The sequence below is a fragment of the Carettochelys insculpta genome, chromosome 1, assembly GCF_033958435.1.
Source record: "Carettochelys insculpta isolate YL-2023 chromosome 1, ASM3395843v1, whole genome shotgun sequence".
In the NCBI taxonomy this organism is placed as follows: Eukaryota; Metazoa; Chordata; order Testudines; family Carettochelyidae; genus Carettochelys; species Carettochelys insculpta.
This window is the reverse complement of record NC_134137.1, coordinates 354,374,927-354,391,803: the sequence shown is the minus strand read 5'-3', so window position 1 is coordinate 354,391,803 and position 16,877 is coordinate 354,374,927. Positions and strand designations below refer to the sequence as shown.

Here is a 16,877-nt window from a genome sequence, read left to right as displayed (position 1 = left end):
GACTATCTGAGATGACAGACGCCGCACCGGTGCTCTCCGGGCCCTCTGATGATGCAGCTGCGGAACAGAGGGGGAAAGAAGAGTGGAGACAGTTGTTGGTCTGGGCCCTGACCCGTGGCCCTTGTCCCCCCACCCCTCTGCTGCTGGTTCCCCGTCCCTGTCCCCCGGAGATGCTGCTGATGATGGGTGCCCAACCCCCCCGGGGGACCCTAGGTTCCACTCTCCCCATCCCCAGGGATGGGGCATGGCGCTGCCCTGCTGGGGTCAAGGGCTGATGGATTCTTCTGAGGGACATGCCACTGCTGTCCTCGGGGCCATGGTCATCTGGGTGTGTGGAGGGCCCTGGTCATGTCTCTTGTCCCCACCCCTTAACCCCGGGGGTGTGCACCAGGGGGGTACATACCTGACGCTCCACTCCCACAGTTGGGGGACAGCCATCGGGCGGACGCCCTGCTGGAGCTGAGGGAGGGGAGGGCGATCTGGAGCCCCCCTGTTGCTGGAGGCCCCCTCCTCCTCCTCCTCTGGTTTCCCAGGGGTGGGCTTCTGGGGGGGGGCCCTGGGGTGCAGGTCTGGCCTCTGGGGCAGACTCCATCTCCGGGTCCTGCTGGGGCTCGTTGGCCGATGTGTCAAGGGTGGCCAGGGGGGAGGAGGTGTACCAGGGGCCCAGGATTTCCCTGCGCTCCCTGTAAAAGGGGCAAGCGGCGGGGGCGGCCCCAGATCGGCTGGCCGTGTCCCGGGCCCAGGCATAACCCTGCCGCAGCTCCTTCTCCTTACTCCTGACGTGCTCAGGAGTGCAGGCAGGGTGACCCCGGGCAGCCAGGCCCTCGGCCAGCTGAGTGAATGCATCCGCGTTCCGCCTCTTGCTCCCCATTACCTGGAGCACCTCCTCCTCGCCCCAGAGCCCCACCAGGTCCTGGATTTCGGCCTCCGTCCAAGAGGGGCCCCGCTGCCTCTTCCCCCTCTGGCTGGCAGGCTGGGAGCCCTGGGTCCCCTTGGGGGGGTGCCCTGTGGGCGCTTGGGGGGCTGGCTGGCTGCCATGGGGTGCAGGATGGTGGGTTGGGGCTGCTGAGGGACGTGCAGGCTGTGCACGTGGCTGTGCTGCTGCCTGCACGAGCTCTCAGCTTCCTGCACAGGAAATAAGGGGGCGGGGAGCTTTAAGGGGCTGCTGCACGCGGTGACCATAGAGCTCAGGGGCTGGAGAGAGCGTCTCTCAACCCCTCAGCTGATGGCAGCCATGGAGGACCCCACTATTTCGATGTTGCGGGACGCGGATCATCTACACGTACCCTATTTCGACGTTCAACGTCGAAGTAGGGTGCTATTCCCATCTCCTCATGAGGATAGCAACTTCGACGTCTAGCCGCCTTACATCGATTTCAACTTCGAAATAGCGCTCGCCGCATGTAGACATGGCGGGCGCTATTTCAAAGTTGGCACAGCTACTTCGAAATAGCTGGCTAGTGTAGACACGGCTTATGTGTAGCAACCTGGCACTATTTCCAGCAGATGGAACTTCCTCTCTGCCTCAGGTCTTCTTAGGAGATTCTCAAAAGCCTTTAAGAAACTGACCAATCCTGAAGATGTTCTAATACTTGGGATTAAAGAGCGCTCATGAGAGGGAGCATATGTTTATATGAATAGTCATTTAGTGCAGTGCTTGTTTTTCCATTTTCCAGCAAAACAGCAATTTTCATGGAAGAAAAGTAGAGAAGCAAAGACAAAGAAATCCCCACCTTTGTTTGAATGCTGGTTATAAAATTGCTTCTTTCTTCCTCCACGCTGCCAGTAGCTCTCTATTTTCTCCCTTTTTCCACCTTCCACTAAATTACCTCCTGAATCCTTCCACCCATTTCTATGACTGATTTCTCCTGCTGATCAGCTACTGGAAGCAAAACCAAATACCTGTCAGTTGTCTGTGTGTCACTGCTCCTCCATTAGCACTGCAATATGGCAATGGCAAGTCCATCAGCCTGCACTGGGTGGTACACTATTGAACAAGGAGGCAGGGTGGATACCATTTGATGGGGGGGTATGTTTTTTGGCATTTTTAAAATCATCAAAATACTAAATTTCTCATTTAAAACAGCTACAATTAAATCTCACCACTAACATGCTGTGCATACGCTTGCAATCTCATAAAAATGAAGTAACGGTTCTAGTCTACTCAGCCTAATTGTTAGCTCTTGCTTCTTGAAAGTTCTGAGCTATCAATTTGTTTCCCAGAAGACTAAAAAGTAACATGTGCAAAGAAAGACACAAGCTGGACAGAATTATTTTTGTTCTGTGCTTCCAGTATTCCGTCCCACTTTTGCCACACCAAAATTGTCATGGCTTCTGAGTGTAAGAGAGCGTTGATTTTGAAGAAATTCATTCCCTGGGCAAAAAAAGGAAAATGTCTCAAGTGTAAGCAGTGTGAGGAGAAGATGCAGGGGTTAGTTGTAAGAATGAAACATCATAAGGAAAACTGCTTACTGCGGAAAAAAAAGTGAATGAAGCTGTAGATGTGTCTGAGTGCATCAAATGGTTAGTAACTTAAATAATTCACTTTGCAATGTATCATTCTTCAAGATTCTCACTATGCCTTTTAGTGGAAGTGTGATTTAACAAGTAACTTCCCAAACTGTTTGCTGTGTTGGATGTTGCTAGGGGGCATAAAAAGTTAGACTTTCCTTATTTTCAGCACATAAGTAGTTGCTGGCTGTAAAGCTGTCCGACTCTAAAGATCTGAATTACTGAAATAGTGACATGTGCTATCGAATCTTTTACAAGTGTGATTGTATCAGTCCCTTTTGCTTGTGAGGTTTTCCCCTCCCCTGGTTTATTTTCGAATTAAAATAGCTATACAGCTGTCATGAATGAAGTCCTGTGAAAGGGTTAACAGGGTTCTCATTAGGGGGTGGTCACGTAAGCCAATGGGACGAAAAGAGATTTTTTTGAACTGCGAATAATTGTACTTTATGGGGTCTTTGTGTGCCTGACTGATGCAGAGGGAAGACACAGAAAAATGATTGCTCTCAAGCAGTGGGAAGAATCCTGTAAATACACTGACCCTCTCAAACTCAGCCGTAGATATATAAGTAGAATGGAAATGTGTAATTAGACGTGATCAGATTATGGTTATTTTGAATTTGATGTGGACTATCCTTGTTGTTTTAGGCTACGTCTACACGTGAAGCCAACATCGAAATAGCTTATTTCGATGTAGCAACATCGAAATAGGCTATTTCGATGAATAACGTCTACACGTCCTCCAGGGCTGGCAACGTCGATGTTCAACTTCGACGTTGCGCGGCACCACATCGAAATAGGCGCTGCAAGGGTACGTCTACACGCCAAAGTAGCACACATCGAAATAAGGGTGCCAGGCACAGCTGCAGACAGGGTCACAGGGCGGACTCAACAGCAAGCCGCTCCCTTAAAGGGCCCCTCCTAGACACAGTTGCACTAAACAACACAAGATCCACAGAGCCGACAACTGGTTGCAGACCCTGTGCCTGCAGCATGGATCCCCAGCTGCCGCAGCAGCAGCCAGAAGCCCTGGGCTAAGGGCTGCTGCCCACGGTGACCATAGAGCCCCGCAGGGGCTGGAGAGAGAGCATCTCTCAACCCCCCAGCTGATGGCCGCCATGGAGGACCCGGCAATTTCGACGTTGCAGGACGCGGATCGTCTACACGGTCCCTACTTCGATGTTGAACGTCGAAGTAGGGCGCTATTCCGATCCCCTCATGAGGATAGCGACTTTGACGTCTCGCCGCCTAACGTCGAAGTTAACTTCGAAATAGCGCCCGACGCGTGTAGCCACGACGGGCGCTATTTCGAAGTTAGTGCCGCTACATCGAAGTAGCGTGCACGTGTAGACACAGCTTTAGTTGCTTTGGTTAATGACTTTAGTTTTTCCCTTGTAACTTTTAAGCTGAATCCCATGGGAGTAATTCTCTGTGCTGCAACCATTATGGTTTCTTCTCTCTTGTTTTGTGAATAAAGTACTTTTTTTAGGCAAATGATCTGATCCCTGTGTCTTAAGGGAGAGTCTGTGTATGTTCAGGCCTTAGACTAAAAGGTCAGCTACTAAATTATAGTTTTTTTGTGTCTAAGCTCTCTCCTGAGGGAGGGTTAAGAGCCTGGGGTCCCCCACAGGGAGACATCATGAGTGGATCTTCATGGGTTAAAGGGTTTTTGCTTTTTTTTTTCCTTATTCAGGTAGTGGCAGCGATTAAACCCCGAGGTCAGGGAATCTGCAAATGCTTTTATAGGCAAGGTGTTTTTAAGTTTTTGCAGGACCTCACTTTCTGCACTTGCAGTCTGGACTGAAGAATAGCCCTGTCAACAACTTATAGTGTACATGTTTACATTTAAGAGGATGGCCACGGCCTTTCATGCTTGTCTCACTCGCCAATGTGTTTAACTTTGCTAGCAGTGTTGGCTGTATGGAAGCTGATTTTCAAAGTGTAAAGTTAGGCTACAGTTTGAGGATGGGGGCTGCACTAACCTGGGGTTGGCTCAAGAAGGGCTGAGAGTGGAGAGAATGCAGTCATCTGCCCTTCTCTTTGCCTTCTGTCATGTCCTATCATTCAGAATGAAGAAATATGACACCTTTCTGCAAAGGGCAAAGTAGAAAAATATAGTATTTACCCCTGATTCTTGAGGGCCTCTGGCCACCTGTCCTTTGGCCAGATTTTCTACTCTAGGTTGGTGTGACTATCAGCCCAAGTCCAACCTCTTGCAGCCAGGACATTATCTCCTGCCCCTTCCAGTCTCTCTAACTAAATATTTATACTGCACTCATCACTGTAGTGTCTGAGAGCCTTGCAGAAAATGCATACCAAGTTGCCCAAATCTGACCTGTGTCTTTTGTTATCACATTGTTCTCCTGTGCATACATGTGAGGATCTTCTCTCTCGTTTCCTTTCTTCTAGCATCATGTAATACCCTAGCAGTTTTGTGGGGTGTTAAGTTCTTTCTCTCCTACCCTCTTTCCTTCCTCCCCCGGGACCCTCCTCTCATCAGGAAGTTGGTGATTAGTGTGCAAGGGCTACAGATTTTGCAGGCCTCAAGATGCTGATTTTGCAGTTGCTATCTCCTTGAACCCAGGCATTGGGCTAACTTCTCATCCAGCTTCACATTAGACTCTGACAAAGGCTCACATCCCCTTGTCTGATCTAACTTGTTTTTTCCTCTTTTGATAAGTACTGTTGACACTGGGCCATTTCCACCTTGCTGAATAGACCTTGTCAGCTCTGGCCCTCCCTCTTACTGGGACCACACTCTTTAAATACCCCTCTGAAATCACCTCCCCACTCATGCGTCTGATGAAGCAGGTCTTTGCCAATGAAAGCTGATGCCCCAAAATATCTATTAGTCTATGAGGTGCCACAAGACTTCTTGTTGTTCTTATCCACATTTTCTATAGAGCTGATGGTCCCTTCAGCTCAGACCTAACCTGAATGCTTAGTGAAGTGATACACTAGGTGAAGTCCTGGCCCCACTGAAGTCAATGGCAGAACTCCTCTTTACGTCAATAGAGTGAGGAGCTCACCCGGTATCTTTGTAAACCACTTACAAAGAACAGAACAGATCTTGGAAACCAAGAATCCCTCTGGGTTTTAGAGACATGAAGTCTCCTGTGTGTATAGTAGTGGAAATGAGTGTGTCAGCTTGTGCTCTTACTCCATGCTTTCTCTATCCTAGCAAGAAGCATGCCTCTATTGCATTTCACATGCAAGTAAAACAAAAAAACCCACTTCTTCACACCATAGCCATAGACTATAGCTATACTATACTATATGGCTATGGTCTGAAGAAGTGGGTCTGTCCCGTGAAAGCTCACCACCTAATAAGTTATTTTGTTAGTCTTTAAAGTGCTACTGGACTGCCTTTTTCTTTTGATAGTATATGGAGTAACATGGCTATCTCTCTGTTACTATACCATGTGCAAGTAAATTGTGCAAGCACTCAGGAAGAGATGAAGGAGTCCTGTTTGTTGAATGAGTGGGAACTGGTCAATACCAGTTATTTCTATAGCAATTAGCTTAATTACTTTAAAAAAACAGACTCATTTGTACATATTTTTAACAGTGAGGGTAATTAATCATTGGAACAATTACAAAGGTGGATGATGGATTCACTATCAGTGGAAATTTTTAAATCAAGACTGGGTGTTTTTTTACTAAAGACCAAACAGGAATTACTTTGGTGAACCCACTGGTCTCACAAGGTCAGACAGGATTCACAATGATCCCTCTGGCCTTATGAATCAGTGGTATTTTTCACAAAAATGTATCATCTGTATTCAAAAAAAAACATCTGATCATGAACTTCAGTCACTTACTATTTCAACCCCAGCATGTACAGTAGGACAGGGAACTCTCATAATATTTGATTGATATGAGTGGCAAGTCAGTCAATGCCAGAAATAACTCAATCTGTTGTCCCAGTCTCTGAAGGTATTATGTCTGTTCCATACCTAGTGTCATCTATTTCCAGGAGGTGAAATTTTAGACTCTTGTTTCTCAGTTTCAGTGATTTGTCGTGTTAGTCACAGCCATGACCATCTGACAAGTCATGGCAGATATTTGTTTGCGAAAAAGCTCTTAAGAAAATAGCTCTGGCATGTTTGAATTATATTGGTTAATTAATTGGTACAGAGTTTTGAAGATTTACAAGACACCTTCTAATATTAGCCAGAGAGTAAACATGTTAGCCTCAGACTGATGTGAAAGATGGAGGAAGATTTACCAGTAAAGTTTAGGGGCAACAAAGCCATTGCTTTAATTGCTGTTCCTAAGCAAAAGGAGGTTAAAATTCTGCAGTTTCTTGTGAGTTTCTCTGCTCCACCTGAAGAATTCGAAGTAGTGGCAGTGAGACTACACAGCTCCTTATCAATATCACTCTGTTGAGTCTTTGGTAGGTTTGATGAGCAGCACAGGCATTGGAATAAGCTATCTGCAGGCTCAAGAAGACTGTTAGGCTACATTCACTTTGTATTTGGAATTAGGAAAACAAAAATCTAATTTTTTGTTAATGGAGCCCAAATCCTGTAGAAGTTGATGGTTCATTCACTAGGGAGTTTCAGTCACTGAAAGCTTCTGGAGTTTTAAACCCTAAATTATGGAATTTTAAAAATATGTGCTGTTAAAGAACATCTACTCAATCATGTGGAGTTATTGCATGTCTATTTTAGTTGCAAACAATGGACCTAGGGCTTTTCTGGCATACCTTACTCAGACAGTTCAACAGTAATTGCAACATAATTTATCATATTTTAAATGTCTTCTATTTTAAAAAATATCTATAAATGCAAAAACTGTTTCCTTCCAGAGAATATTTCCTAATCCTCTTTGGAAGCATTAAAATGTAAAACATTCTAGTGACACAAAAGGGAAACTGCAGGTGGGTTTTATGCCTGTTTTTTATGTCTTTAAAGATTTTATACTCTTGCAGCTGATAAATGAAAGGTTACCTGATTTAGAGTATCAAACATGCCTTTATCTTTGTAGGAATTAATTGGAAATACTAACCTGAGGCTACGTTATTTTATTTACGTTAACCTCTAAAGTTGGGACGTGATTCCCGCATCTAAAGATGACAGTTTAGGTTTTGATCCTTAAAGGTATTCAGGGCTGCCCGGGGAACTACCTGGAGGGAGGGGCCTACAGCAGAGAAGCAGGAGGGGTCAGTCCCCAGTCCTGCACTCACTGCTGTGGCAGAACCTGTAGCAGCCTGCTGGATTCCACCCTGCCCACTGCCCTCTCTCAGCCCGCTGCACTCATCTTCACCAAAGCAGCAGGAAGGAAAGCACCCTGGCCCCAGAGTGCTCCGCTTCCTACCACTGGAGAAGCAGAGCGCAGTGAGCTGGGAGAGGATGGCAGAGCAAGCTGCATGCTCTGGCTCCTGCTGCCCTAGTGAGTGGGGTGGGAGGGCAACTGCTGCTGCTGTCCCACGACACGCTCCCCCATTTATCTCCTTGCTTACTTAGCTCAGGGGAGGGGGCTTCTGCAAAGGGGTGGGACTTGGAGAAGGAGTGGAGTGGGGGCAGGGTGGAGGTGGAGCAGAGGTGGGGCAGGGCCTATGGCAGAGGGTTGCCTGGGCCCCTGGAGGGAGATGTTGCCCCAGGCCCTGGGCCCCCCTCAGGATGGCCCTGATTCCTAGACCTGAGTACCACTTAGCAACTGTGATTTTGGCCTGGGTAAATTTGTTTTTTGCAAAAGAAATTGGCTTTGTGTGTGAGTGGGGGTGGGCGGGTTGTAAACAGCAGTCATACAGAGCACAGAGGTTGCAATTCTGCTCCTAATTGCACAAGTTGTAGTATGTGTACATCCCTGCCACTAGATGAGAATTTGTCCAACAGTATTTTAAAAGGGCTGACATTACCCATACGTATATTTTTCATGACTCCAGCTAGTTCCTTTGAACATTGTTGCAGATAGCTTAATGCACAGGACATACTATTCTGCAGTAAAACTCACCGAAATAGTCAGTGCCCATATATGAAGCATGCATTCAAATTCAGTGACATGACAGAGGCCACTGACAGTGTGGATATGCTTTTAGAAGAATAGTGTGCTCCCAGTGTTCCAGACAGCCAGACTGAAGGGGCAGTGGCTTGCACTAGTGATAAGACACACCTCCAAGTTAGAAAAGCAGGCACAGAGACACTAAAAGAGATAATTTGAAAGCACGTGGATTTGCTGATTTCCATTTAGACTGTATATACTAATAAATTAACTTATTTAAATCATCTTTTGTCATTCGATTCTGGTTACCTTTGTGTTGCTTTGTTTAAATAAATGTGATGGTATCAATTATGGTCACTTAGTCATAATAGGTCTGACTCCATAACCATTATACTAAGTGCTGCTTACACAGAGAGCTCCATTAGCTTCAGTGAAGTTATCTGCATGAGCAAGAGTTCCAGAACTGGACCTCATAGGCATACACTTCAAGCATGTTGCCTTGTTACAAAATGTGACTTCAGTACCTTTTGTGCAATTCTCTAATCCAAAAACCCACTGTCACCTCTAAGGTGAATGCCAATGCAGAGTCAGTGTAAATGACCTGTCCTTCCTTCATAGATGGGGGACCTTGTTTTTCAGTGCATAATGCCTTTCAGCGCCATGCCTTTGAAACTATTGGTATGAAATGTAGAAGGAAATCAGGTTTGGCCCAGTGATTTTTGTTTAGCACTCCAGTCAAACTGTTTATCTTTTGATTTTCTGTGAGAGGTCAAGTACCTGTTTTCCCAGTCAATGATGCAGATTTACTCAAGCGACCGCTCAGTGGAGGGACTCCAGCTCTAATCATGTTAGTAAGGTTTGGGAATTTGTCTTTATGCTGTTTTCTTATTGTAGCAATTGAGGGAAGCCAGCCAATCACTGCACTCATGAACAGACTCGCACTGGAACACAGCAGAAGACAAAAACCCCACATTGCCTATGGGCGAGCACTTCTCACAAAAGCATCACTCTATAGTAGGCCTATGGGTCCTATATAGTGCTAAATAGTCCTACATAGCCTCTCAGTCCTCATCCTCAAATGAAACTTGCACAGCGCTTTTAAAAAACAAGTCTGGGCACTAAAATTTATAACTTTGCCGAACACTAAAACTCATGGACTGTTCAGAGACACTGGATTTATGGCTTATTGTAACAACCTGTTCACCCCCCCGCCCCCAACCTGTCTCTCATTTTGTCATAATGATCTACCTGGAATGGTCCCTGGTGATAAATGCTAACTATGCTACACAGTCTGTTCCACCTTGCATTTTGGTGTGAGGCTGGGAGTACCTTTTGCAGACCTGAAGAAGAACTCCATGTGCTTGTCTCTCTCACCAACAGAAGCTGGTCCGATAAAAAATATCACCTCACTCATCGTGTCTTTCTAATATCCTGGGACTGTCAAGGCCACAGTGTCACTGCACGCAGTTGAGATTCCTATAATTTATTCTCTGTTTTTTCCATTTATTTACTATGGGCATTTGGCATCATTTTATGTATATTCAGTGTCACTGTTTTCCCTGTATAATCAGCTAGTAAATTAGTTTTGTCCTTTTGTTTATTGTGAGTCTTTCATGCAACAACAAAGAGAAAAATGTTAGTAACAATAGGAAAATGAGATTTTAAAGCCACAAAATTGGTTGGGGGATTCAGGGACAGGACTTTTGTTTCAAGGGTTTCATGTTGGTGATATGACCAACTTTCTTACCTTTAATATTTAACTAGATTTCATAATTGTGTGGCACACTTGTTTTTTAAGTAACCTCTTTTGAAGTTCTGAGAAAAAAAGTCATGTTTTAATAATTAAGTATGTAGCTATGCGAAAAAAAAGAAAGAAAGAAATTTGTTTACGTCATCCAATTATTCTCTTTTTTTCTTTCCCCAAGCTGCCTGTCTTGTCCTGGGCTGCATGATTTTTCCTGATGGCTGGGATTCAGATGAGGTAAAACGGATGTGTGGTGAAAAGACAGACAAGTACACACTTGGGGCTTGTTCAGTCCGCTGGGCATATATCCTGGCTATTATTGGAATCTTGGATGCCCTGATCCTCTCCTTTCTGGCATTTGTGCTTGGCAACAGACAAGACAGCTTGCTAGCAGAAGAGCTGAAGTTGGAAAACAAAGGTAGGATTGCCTGTGGGAATGATCTGACTCTGGGCTACCTCAAGGGCAATTACTTAAAAAAACAATTATCTCTCTCTTCTTTTTAGCAAAAAAATAGCACACTTTCTTATGATGTATTTTGCTGGGAGATTTTAATGTTTTTTTAGTTCCCAAATCAAAGAGTTCCTTTAGTTAGAATAATTTTTGTTCTGTTAAAGAACTTGTCTGATTTGTACTTAACATTCTGGAAGGAATAGCTAATTCTTTTTTTCATATTTGCCCTTTAGTTTTCTCACTTGTTTTGTATTTAATTATTATTTAAGCGTTCCCATCTCCATCCTTGTCTATACACCTCTCGAGATTTGTTCTTGTTTTGGTTCCTTTAGGATTTTGCATTGTAATACGAATATGTTACTGCGCAATAGAACGTAGTGAAGGGAATGGATGACTTGCGAGACTGGTAATGATCTATGTCATGGGATAGTCTGGCGGTAGTCACAAGGCCCCCCTATGGGGGGAAGACAAAGTGGGCAATGGCCCCAGGGCCCAATGATTGAAAAGGACATAGGGTCTGGAGTGGTGGTGGCCTGAGAGCTCTGGACCCTAAATTACCACCAGAGCACCATATTACAGCACTGAAAGCTGGCTGGGGGGGTGCGGTGAGGCACGCTTTGGGTGGCACTGAGGGCCGGCTGGGGGGTGCGGTGAGGCACGCTTTGGGTGGCACTGAGGGCCGGCTGGGGGGTGCGGTGAGGCACGCTTTGGGTGGCACTGGGGGCCGGCTGGGGGGTGCGGTGAGGCACGCTTTGGGTGGCACTGAGGGCCGGCTGGGGGGTGCAGTGAGGCACACTTTGGGTGGCACTGAGGGCCGGCTGGGGGGTGCAGTGAGGCACGCTTTGGGTGGCACTGAGGGCCGGCTGGGGGGTGCGGTGAGGCATGCTTTGTGTGGCACTGAGGGCCGGCTGGGGGGTGCGGTGAGGCACGCTTTGGGTGGCACTGAGGGCCGGCTGGAGGGTGCGGTGAGGCACGCTTTGTGTGGCACTGAGGGCCGGCTGGGGGGTGCGGTGAGGCATGCTTTGTGTGGCACTGAGGGCCGGCTGGGGGGTGCAGTGAGGCACGCTTTGGGTGGCACTGAGGGCCGGCTGGAGGGTGCGGTGAGGCACGCTTTGTGTGGCACTGAGGGCCGGCTGGGGGGTGCGGTGAGGCACGCTTTGGGTGGCACTGAGGGCCGGCTGGGGGGTGCGGTGAGGCACGCTTTGGGTGGCACTGAGGGCCGGCTGGGGGGTGCGGTGAGGCACGCTTTGAGTGGCACTGAGGGCCGGCTGGGGGGTGCGGTGAGGCACGCTTTGGGTGGCACTGAGGGCCGGCTGGGGGGTGCGGTGAGGCATGCTTTGGGTGGCATTGAGGGCTGGCTGACCAAGCTCCACCCCTTCTGTCTGAGGCCCCACCACTTGGAGGAGCATGGAGCTGCTACCTCCACGTTTTCCAGGGGCCCAGCAAGTCTGTGGCCCCATTGGGTATTGAATAGGCAGACCGCCGGCCATATCCAAGGCTGTGAAATCTTATTTACGTATTTTCATTATTATTGTTTGTTATGGTTCATAGTTATTCTCTCTGGAGTCTGGACCTTGACTACCTATTGACCAAGAAATCTGAACCTTGACAAAAAATAATTACCCCTGGGATAGCCTATGTCAATGTTTTTCAGACTGAGGTCCACGAGGTTACTCCAGAGTCTGTTGGCTCTGATAATGAGCTCTTCCCTCTCCCTCCCTCTACTTTTCCCCTTCCCTCCCTGTGCCTCCTGCATGCGGCAGAACAGCTGTTCAGAGCTGTGAAGAGGAGCTGGGAGAGAGAGGGAGGAGCAGGGATGGGGCATTCTTGAGAGAGGGAGCAGAAGGAGATGGGAGGGGGTGGGGCCTTGGGGCGCAGGGTGGAGTGGGGGCAGGGGCTTGCACTGAGTGGGACGGCTGAGCGTCTACAAAAATTTTAAATTGAAATGGGGGTTCTCAGGAGGTTGCTAAGGTTTGAGAACTGCTGTCCTGTGTAGTGAGGTGCATGGTCTAGAGGATCACCAGCAGGGCTCAAGCTACAACAGCAAAGTTCTAACCCTATTTTGATTCAACTCACTGTGTTGTCTTGGACTTGTTTCTAAGCCATCTCACATGGATGTAGGGGAAGTTAATAATGGAATGTTAATACAGTGATTTGGGAATCTGATACACTGCTACATTGTTGGAGATAATGATAATAGGTATTCCCCACCTCTCAAAAGTCAGCAGAAGTTTTAAGTCTGTTCCTAATGTGCAGCTGTCTGCATCTCTGATAGTGTCTGTACAATTGTTGCTAACTGGTGTAGTTGTGGTCAGTCAGCACACAGAGGCCAAAGACTGATAGAACTTGAAGACTGAAATACCCACACAACTCTGGGCCTGGCTAGTGCCTGTAATGTTTTACGGTGTCTAGGAATGTTTGTGTTCTCATTGCATTTAATCTGCATGTTCCATGGCTAGCATGTCTCTGATGAGGACTTCCCGCACCGTAGACTTAGCTTTCAGCCTTGCAAGGTTAAACAGTTTCCCATCAGATCTTGTGTGCAGCAAGATGCTCTCTGTTGAAGATTCAAAGGCATGCTTCAGGAAGAGTGCGAAGAAGATCCCGAACAATGTCAGAGCAAGCACGCATCCTTGTTTGACGCCGCTCCCGATTCTGAAAGCATCCGATAATGCACCGTCATATTGGATGGTTCCTCTCATGTTTTCGTGGAACGACTGGATCATCTTCAGTAACCGTGGAGGACAGCCTATCTTGTGGAGCAGTTTGAACAGTCCATCTCTGCTGACCAAGTCAAAGGCCTTGGTCAGGTCGATGAAGACTAGGTAGAGTGGCTTCCTCTGCTCTCTGCACTTCTCCTGCAGCTGCCTTAGAGAGAAGACCATATCAACGGTACACCTCTCTGTGCGGAATCCGCACTACGATTCGCGGTACACCCTCTCAGCAATCTTCTGGAGTCTGCCAAGGATGACGCGAGCGAACAGTTTACCAGTGACGCTTAGGAGGGAGATTCCATGGTAGTTGTTGCAGTCGTTTCTGTCTCCTTTGTTCTTATACAAGGTTACAATGTTAGCGTCACGCATATCCTGTGGAACCTCACCCTCTTTCCAGCACAGGCACAGTAGCTTGTGTAGGGGTTCCAGGAGTGTGTCCGCAGCACACTTGATTACCTCTGGTGGTATACCATCCTGGCCAGGGGCCTTTCCTGCTGCAATGCTGTTGATGGCTCTCTTCAGTTCATCCACAGTCGGTTCTTGATGCAGTTTGTCCATTACTGGTAGGAGCTCTGCAGCAGATGGAGGCAGGGGTTACACAAAGGCCTTCAGAGGCGCGAGATGAAGATCAGACAGCTAGCAAAGGAGAAGCGAGTGCACAGAAAGCACACTAAGGATTTGCCGGACACCCACCACATCTGCAAGAGAGGCAGCAAGGACTGTCACTCTCGTGTGGGCCTTCATAGTCACAGTAGACACTGTAAATGAAGTCCTCAATTAAAACTATAAAGAGCAGGATCCATAGTCTATGCAGACTGAAGGATGCCTACTACCATGGCTAGATAAACTGAGGGCTTCATTTTCCAGGTCTGTCAATATGGCACGTTTCTACAAGAATGACATTCGCTTACCATTTTAAAATTAAATTGTAAAAGAAAATTCATATCTTTGTCCTCTAAGAATAGTAGAAGCACGTTTAGGATTTTTCTCAGGAGACCTAGTATCTGATTGAAGCTAGAAGTGAACATAGGATCAGATTTTTTGGCTTACTTACTGGAATTTCATCTACCAGAATTTCAGATACAAATTTTTAATGTATTGAACAGTCTTTAATGAGCTTACTAATTCAAGGTATAGAGCTGTGTAACAAAACACTTTCCCCCTTAAATTTGTGAACATTTGTCTGCATCTTAATTTGCTTCCCAAGATTTGTCTTGGCCCTGGTTGAATTACACCACTTCTATACCCACTGATCCTGGGAAAACAAAATATCAGTCCAGTAACACTTTAAAGACTAACAAAATAATTTATTAGGTGATAAGCTTTCATGGGACAGATCCACTTCTTCAGACCATAGCCATACCAGAACAGACTCACTGTTTAAGGCACAGAGAACCAAAATAGTAATCAAGGTTGACAGATTGCTATTTTTGGTTCTCTGTGCCTTAAATATTGAGTCTGTTCTGGTATGGCTATGGTCTGAAGAAGTGGATCTGTCCCATGAAAGCTCATCACCTAATAAATTATTTTGTTAGTCTTTAAAGTGCTACTGGACTGCTTTTTTGTTTTCAAAGCGTGTAGACTAGCACGGCTATTTCTCTGTTACCACTGTTCCTGGGAGCATACATTACAAAAGACACAGGCTTGCTCTGCTAAATGTTAGCTGCAGTAGCCCCGTACGAGCTATTCAGAGATTCGTGGAGTACAAGGCATGCCGCTCACTCAGCTTGCCGTGTACACAAGGGGGACAACATAGCACGACAAACAGCTGGCTGTGCTAACTTTACATCAGCCAGAGATTCCCCTATGGAAAGGGAATTCGCATCTGACCACTTATGTCATCTACCACAAAAGGGCCAGGCGAGAGACCAGAGATCTGGCTCCACGTGGTCTGATGTTGTGGAGTAACTGGGCATGAGAGAAGTGAGTGCCAAGTATGGACAGAGAGACATTAACTGACACAGAAATAGTACAGTGCACAGGGTCATTATTAGACGTTGTGATGAGTGGGAGGAGTATTACCCTTTTCTAGACATCCTAGCCATCCAGTTAACTAAACTGACTGTGGCCGTGTCTACACTAGCCCAAAACTTTGAAATGGCCACACAAATGGCCATTTCGAAGTTTACTAATGAAGTGCTGAAATACATATTCAGTGCCTCATTAGCATGTGGGCAGCCGTGGCACTTCGAAATTGACGTGGCTCACCGCTGCACGGCTTGTCCAGACGGGGCTCCTTTTCGAAAGGACCCCACCTACTTCGAAGTCCCCTTATTCCTAACTGCTCATATGAGCAGATAGGAATAAGGGGACTTCGAAGTAGCTGGCGTCCTTTCAAAAAGGATCCCTGTCGGGACAAGCCGCACAGTGGCGAGCCACATCAGTTTCGAAGTACCGCGGCCGCCTGCATGCTAATGAGGCACTGAATATGTATGTCAGCGCTCCATTAGTAAACTTCGAAATGGCCATTTGTGTGGCCATTTCGAAGTTTTGAGCTAGTGTAGACGTAGCCTGTAAGGGTTAAACCCAGAGAGAGTGGGTCCCTGAGAATCTCCAAGAAGTGTTGGCAGGGAGCCAGGAGATCCAGTGGGAAGGGAGTGGGATTTTTTAACTGAAGCAGTGATTTGCCTGCTTCAGTCTTTTGTGTGAGCAAAGTTGAACTGGTAGAGATAGATTCAGACGTGGACTTTCCAGTGATAAACTTGAGACAACAGACAGGAGTGGAAAAGGGATGCTTAGTCAATGAGATCAGGTTATTTTCTTTAATTTGGGGGTTGGTTTGTGGGACTTATTTGTGCTGATTTATGTACCACCTCTTCCTGCCCCCTGCCTCTCAGTGTAACTTTTGAACTGAATCCTAGGGAAGCAATCTTCTGCGCTTTTAACTACCTTTAGTTGCTCTGTGACACCTAGCGCCCAAGTATACTTACCAAGCATGTTGTCTTTGTTTTGTTAATAATATCACTTTTTTTAGCCTATGATCTGATTCCTCTGTCCTAGAAGGCTGGGGGTTCTGTGTACAGGTGCCTGAGGTGGAATGGTTAGCTGCCAAAAATCTGCAGTTTGTTTTCAAGTTCTCTCCTTGGTGCAGGGACCGGGCAGTGTTAGGAGTTTGGGCTTATGCCACAGAGAGATGTCCCAAGTGTGTCCTCCTGGGTTCTCAAAAAGTTTTTTTGCACTTGGGTAATGGCAGCATATCACTCAGGGTCCGGGAATCTGTGACCCTGAGAAGTTTTATTAAGCAGAAGCCTTAAGTGGTAGGGTACTTAAAAATTCTTGCAGTCCACACCTTCTGCTCTTGAAGTGCCAGGGTGGGGAACAGCCTTGACACAGCTTATTAAGGGTTATAATAGTAGGAATAATTTTGGGCCTAATCCTGCAGTCTTAACTAAAGGAAAGCTCCCACTAACTTCAATAACTATTTGTTTGAGTAAGCCCTTTGAACCAAAATTGTTTGTGGGCATTTGTACAAGGAGGTGTATGTAAAGCAGGGAGGTAAAGTAAAATGCCAAAA

General features: G+C 46.7%; 1 protein-coding gene across 1 annotated transcript in view; it reads left to right on the top strand.

Annotated features, from left to right (window-relative positions):
* The window catches only part of LHFPL3 (LHFPL tetraspan subfamily member 3), a 287,660-nt gene extending 271,036 nt beyond the window's left edge, over positions 1 to 16,624 (top strand). Inside the window, exons 2-3 of the mRNA XM_075006817.1 lie at positions 10,380 to 10,616; positions 16,596 to 16,624. Coding sequence (XP_074862918.1) covers positions 10,380 to 10,616; positions 16,596 to 16,624 — 266 coding nt within the window. The remainder of the gene's footprint in view (positions 1 to 10,379; positions 10,617 to 16,595) is intronic.
* The last annotated feature ends 253 nt before the right edge of the window (positions 16,625 to 16,877 follow it).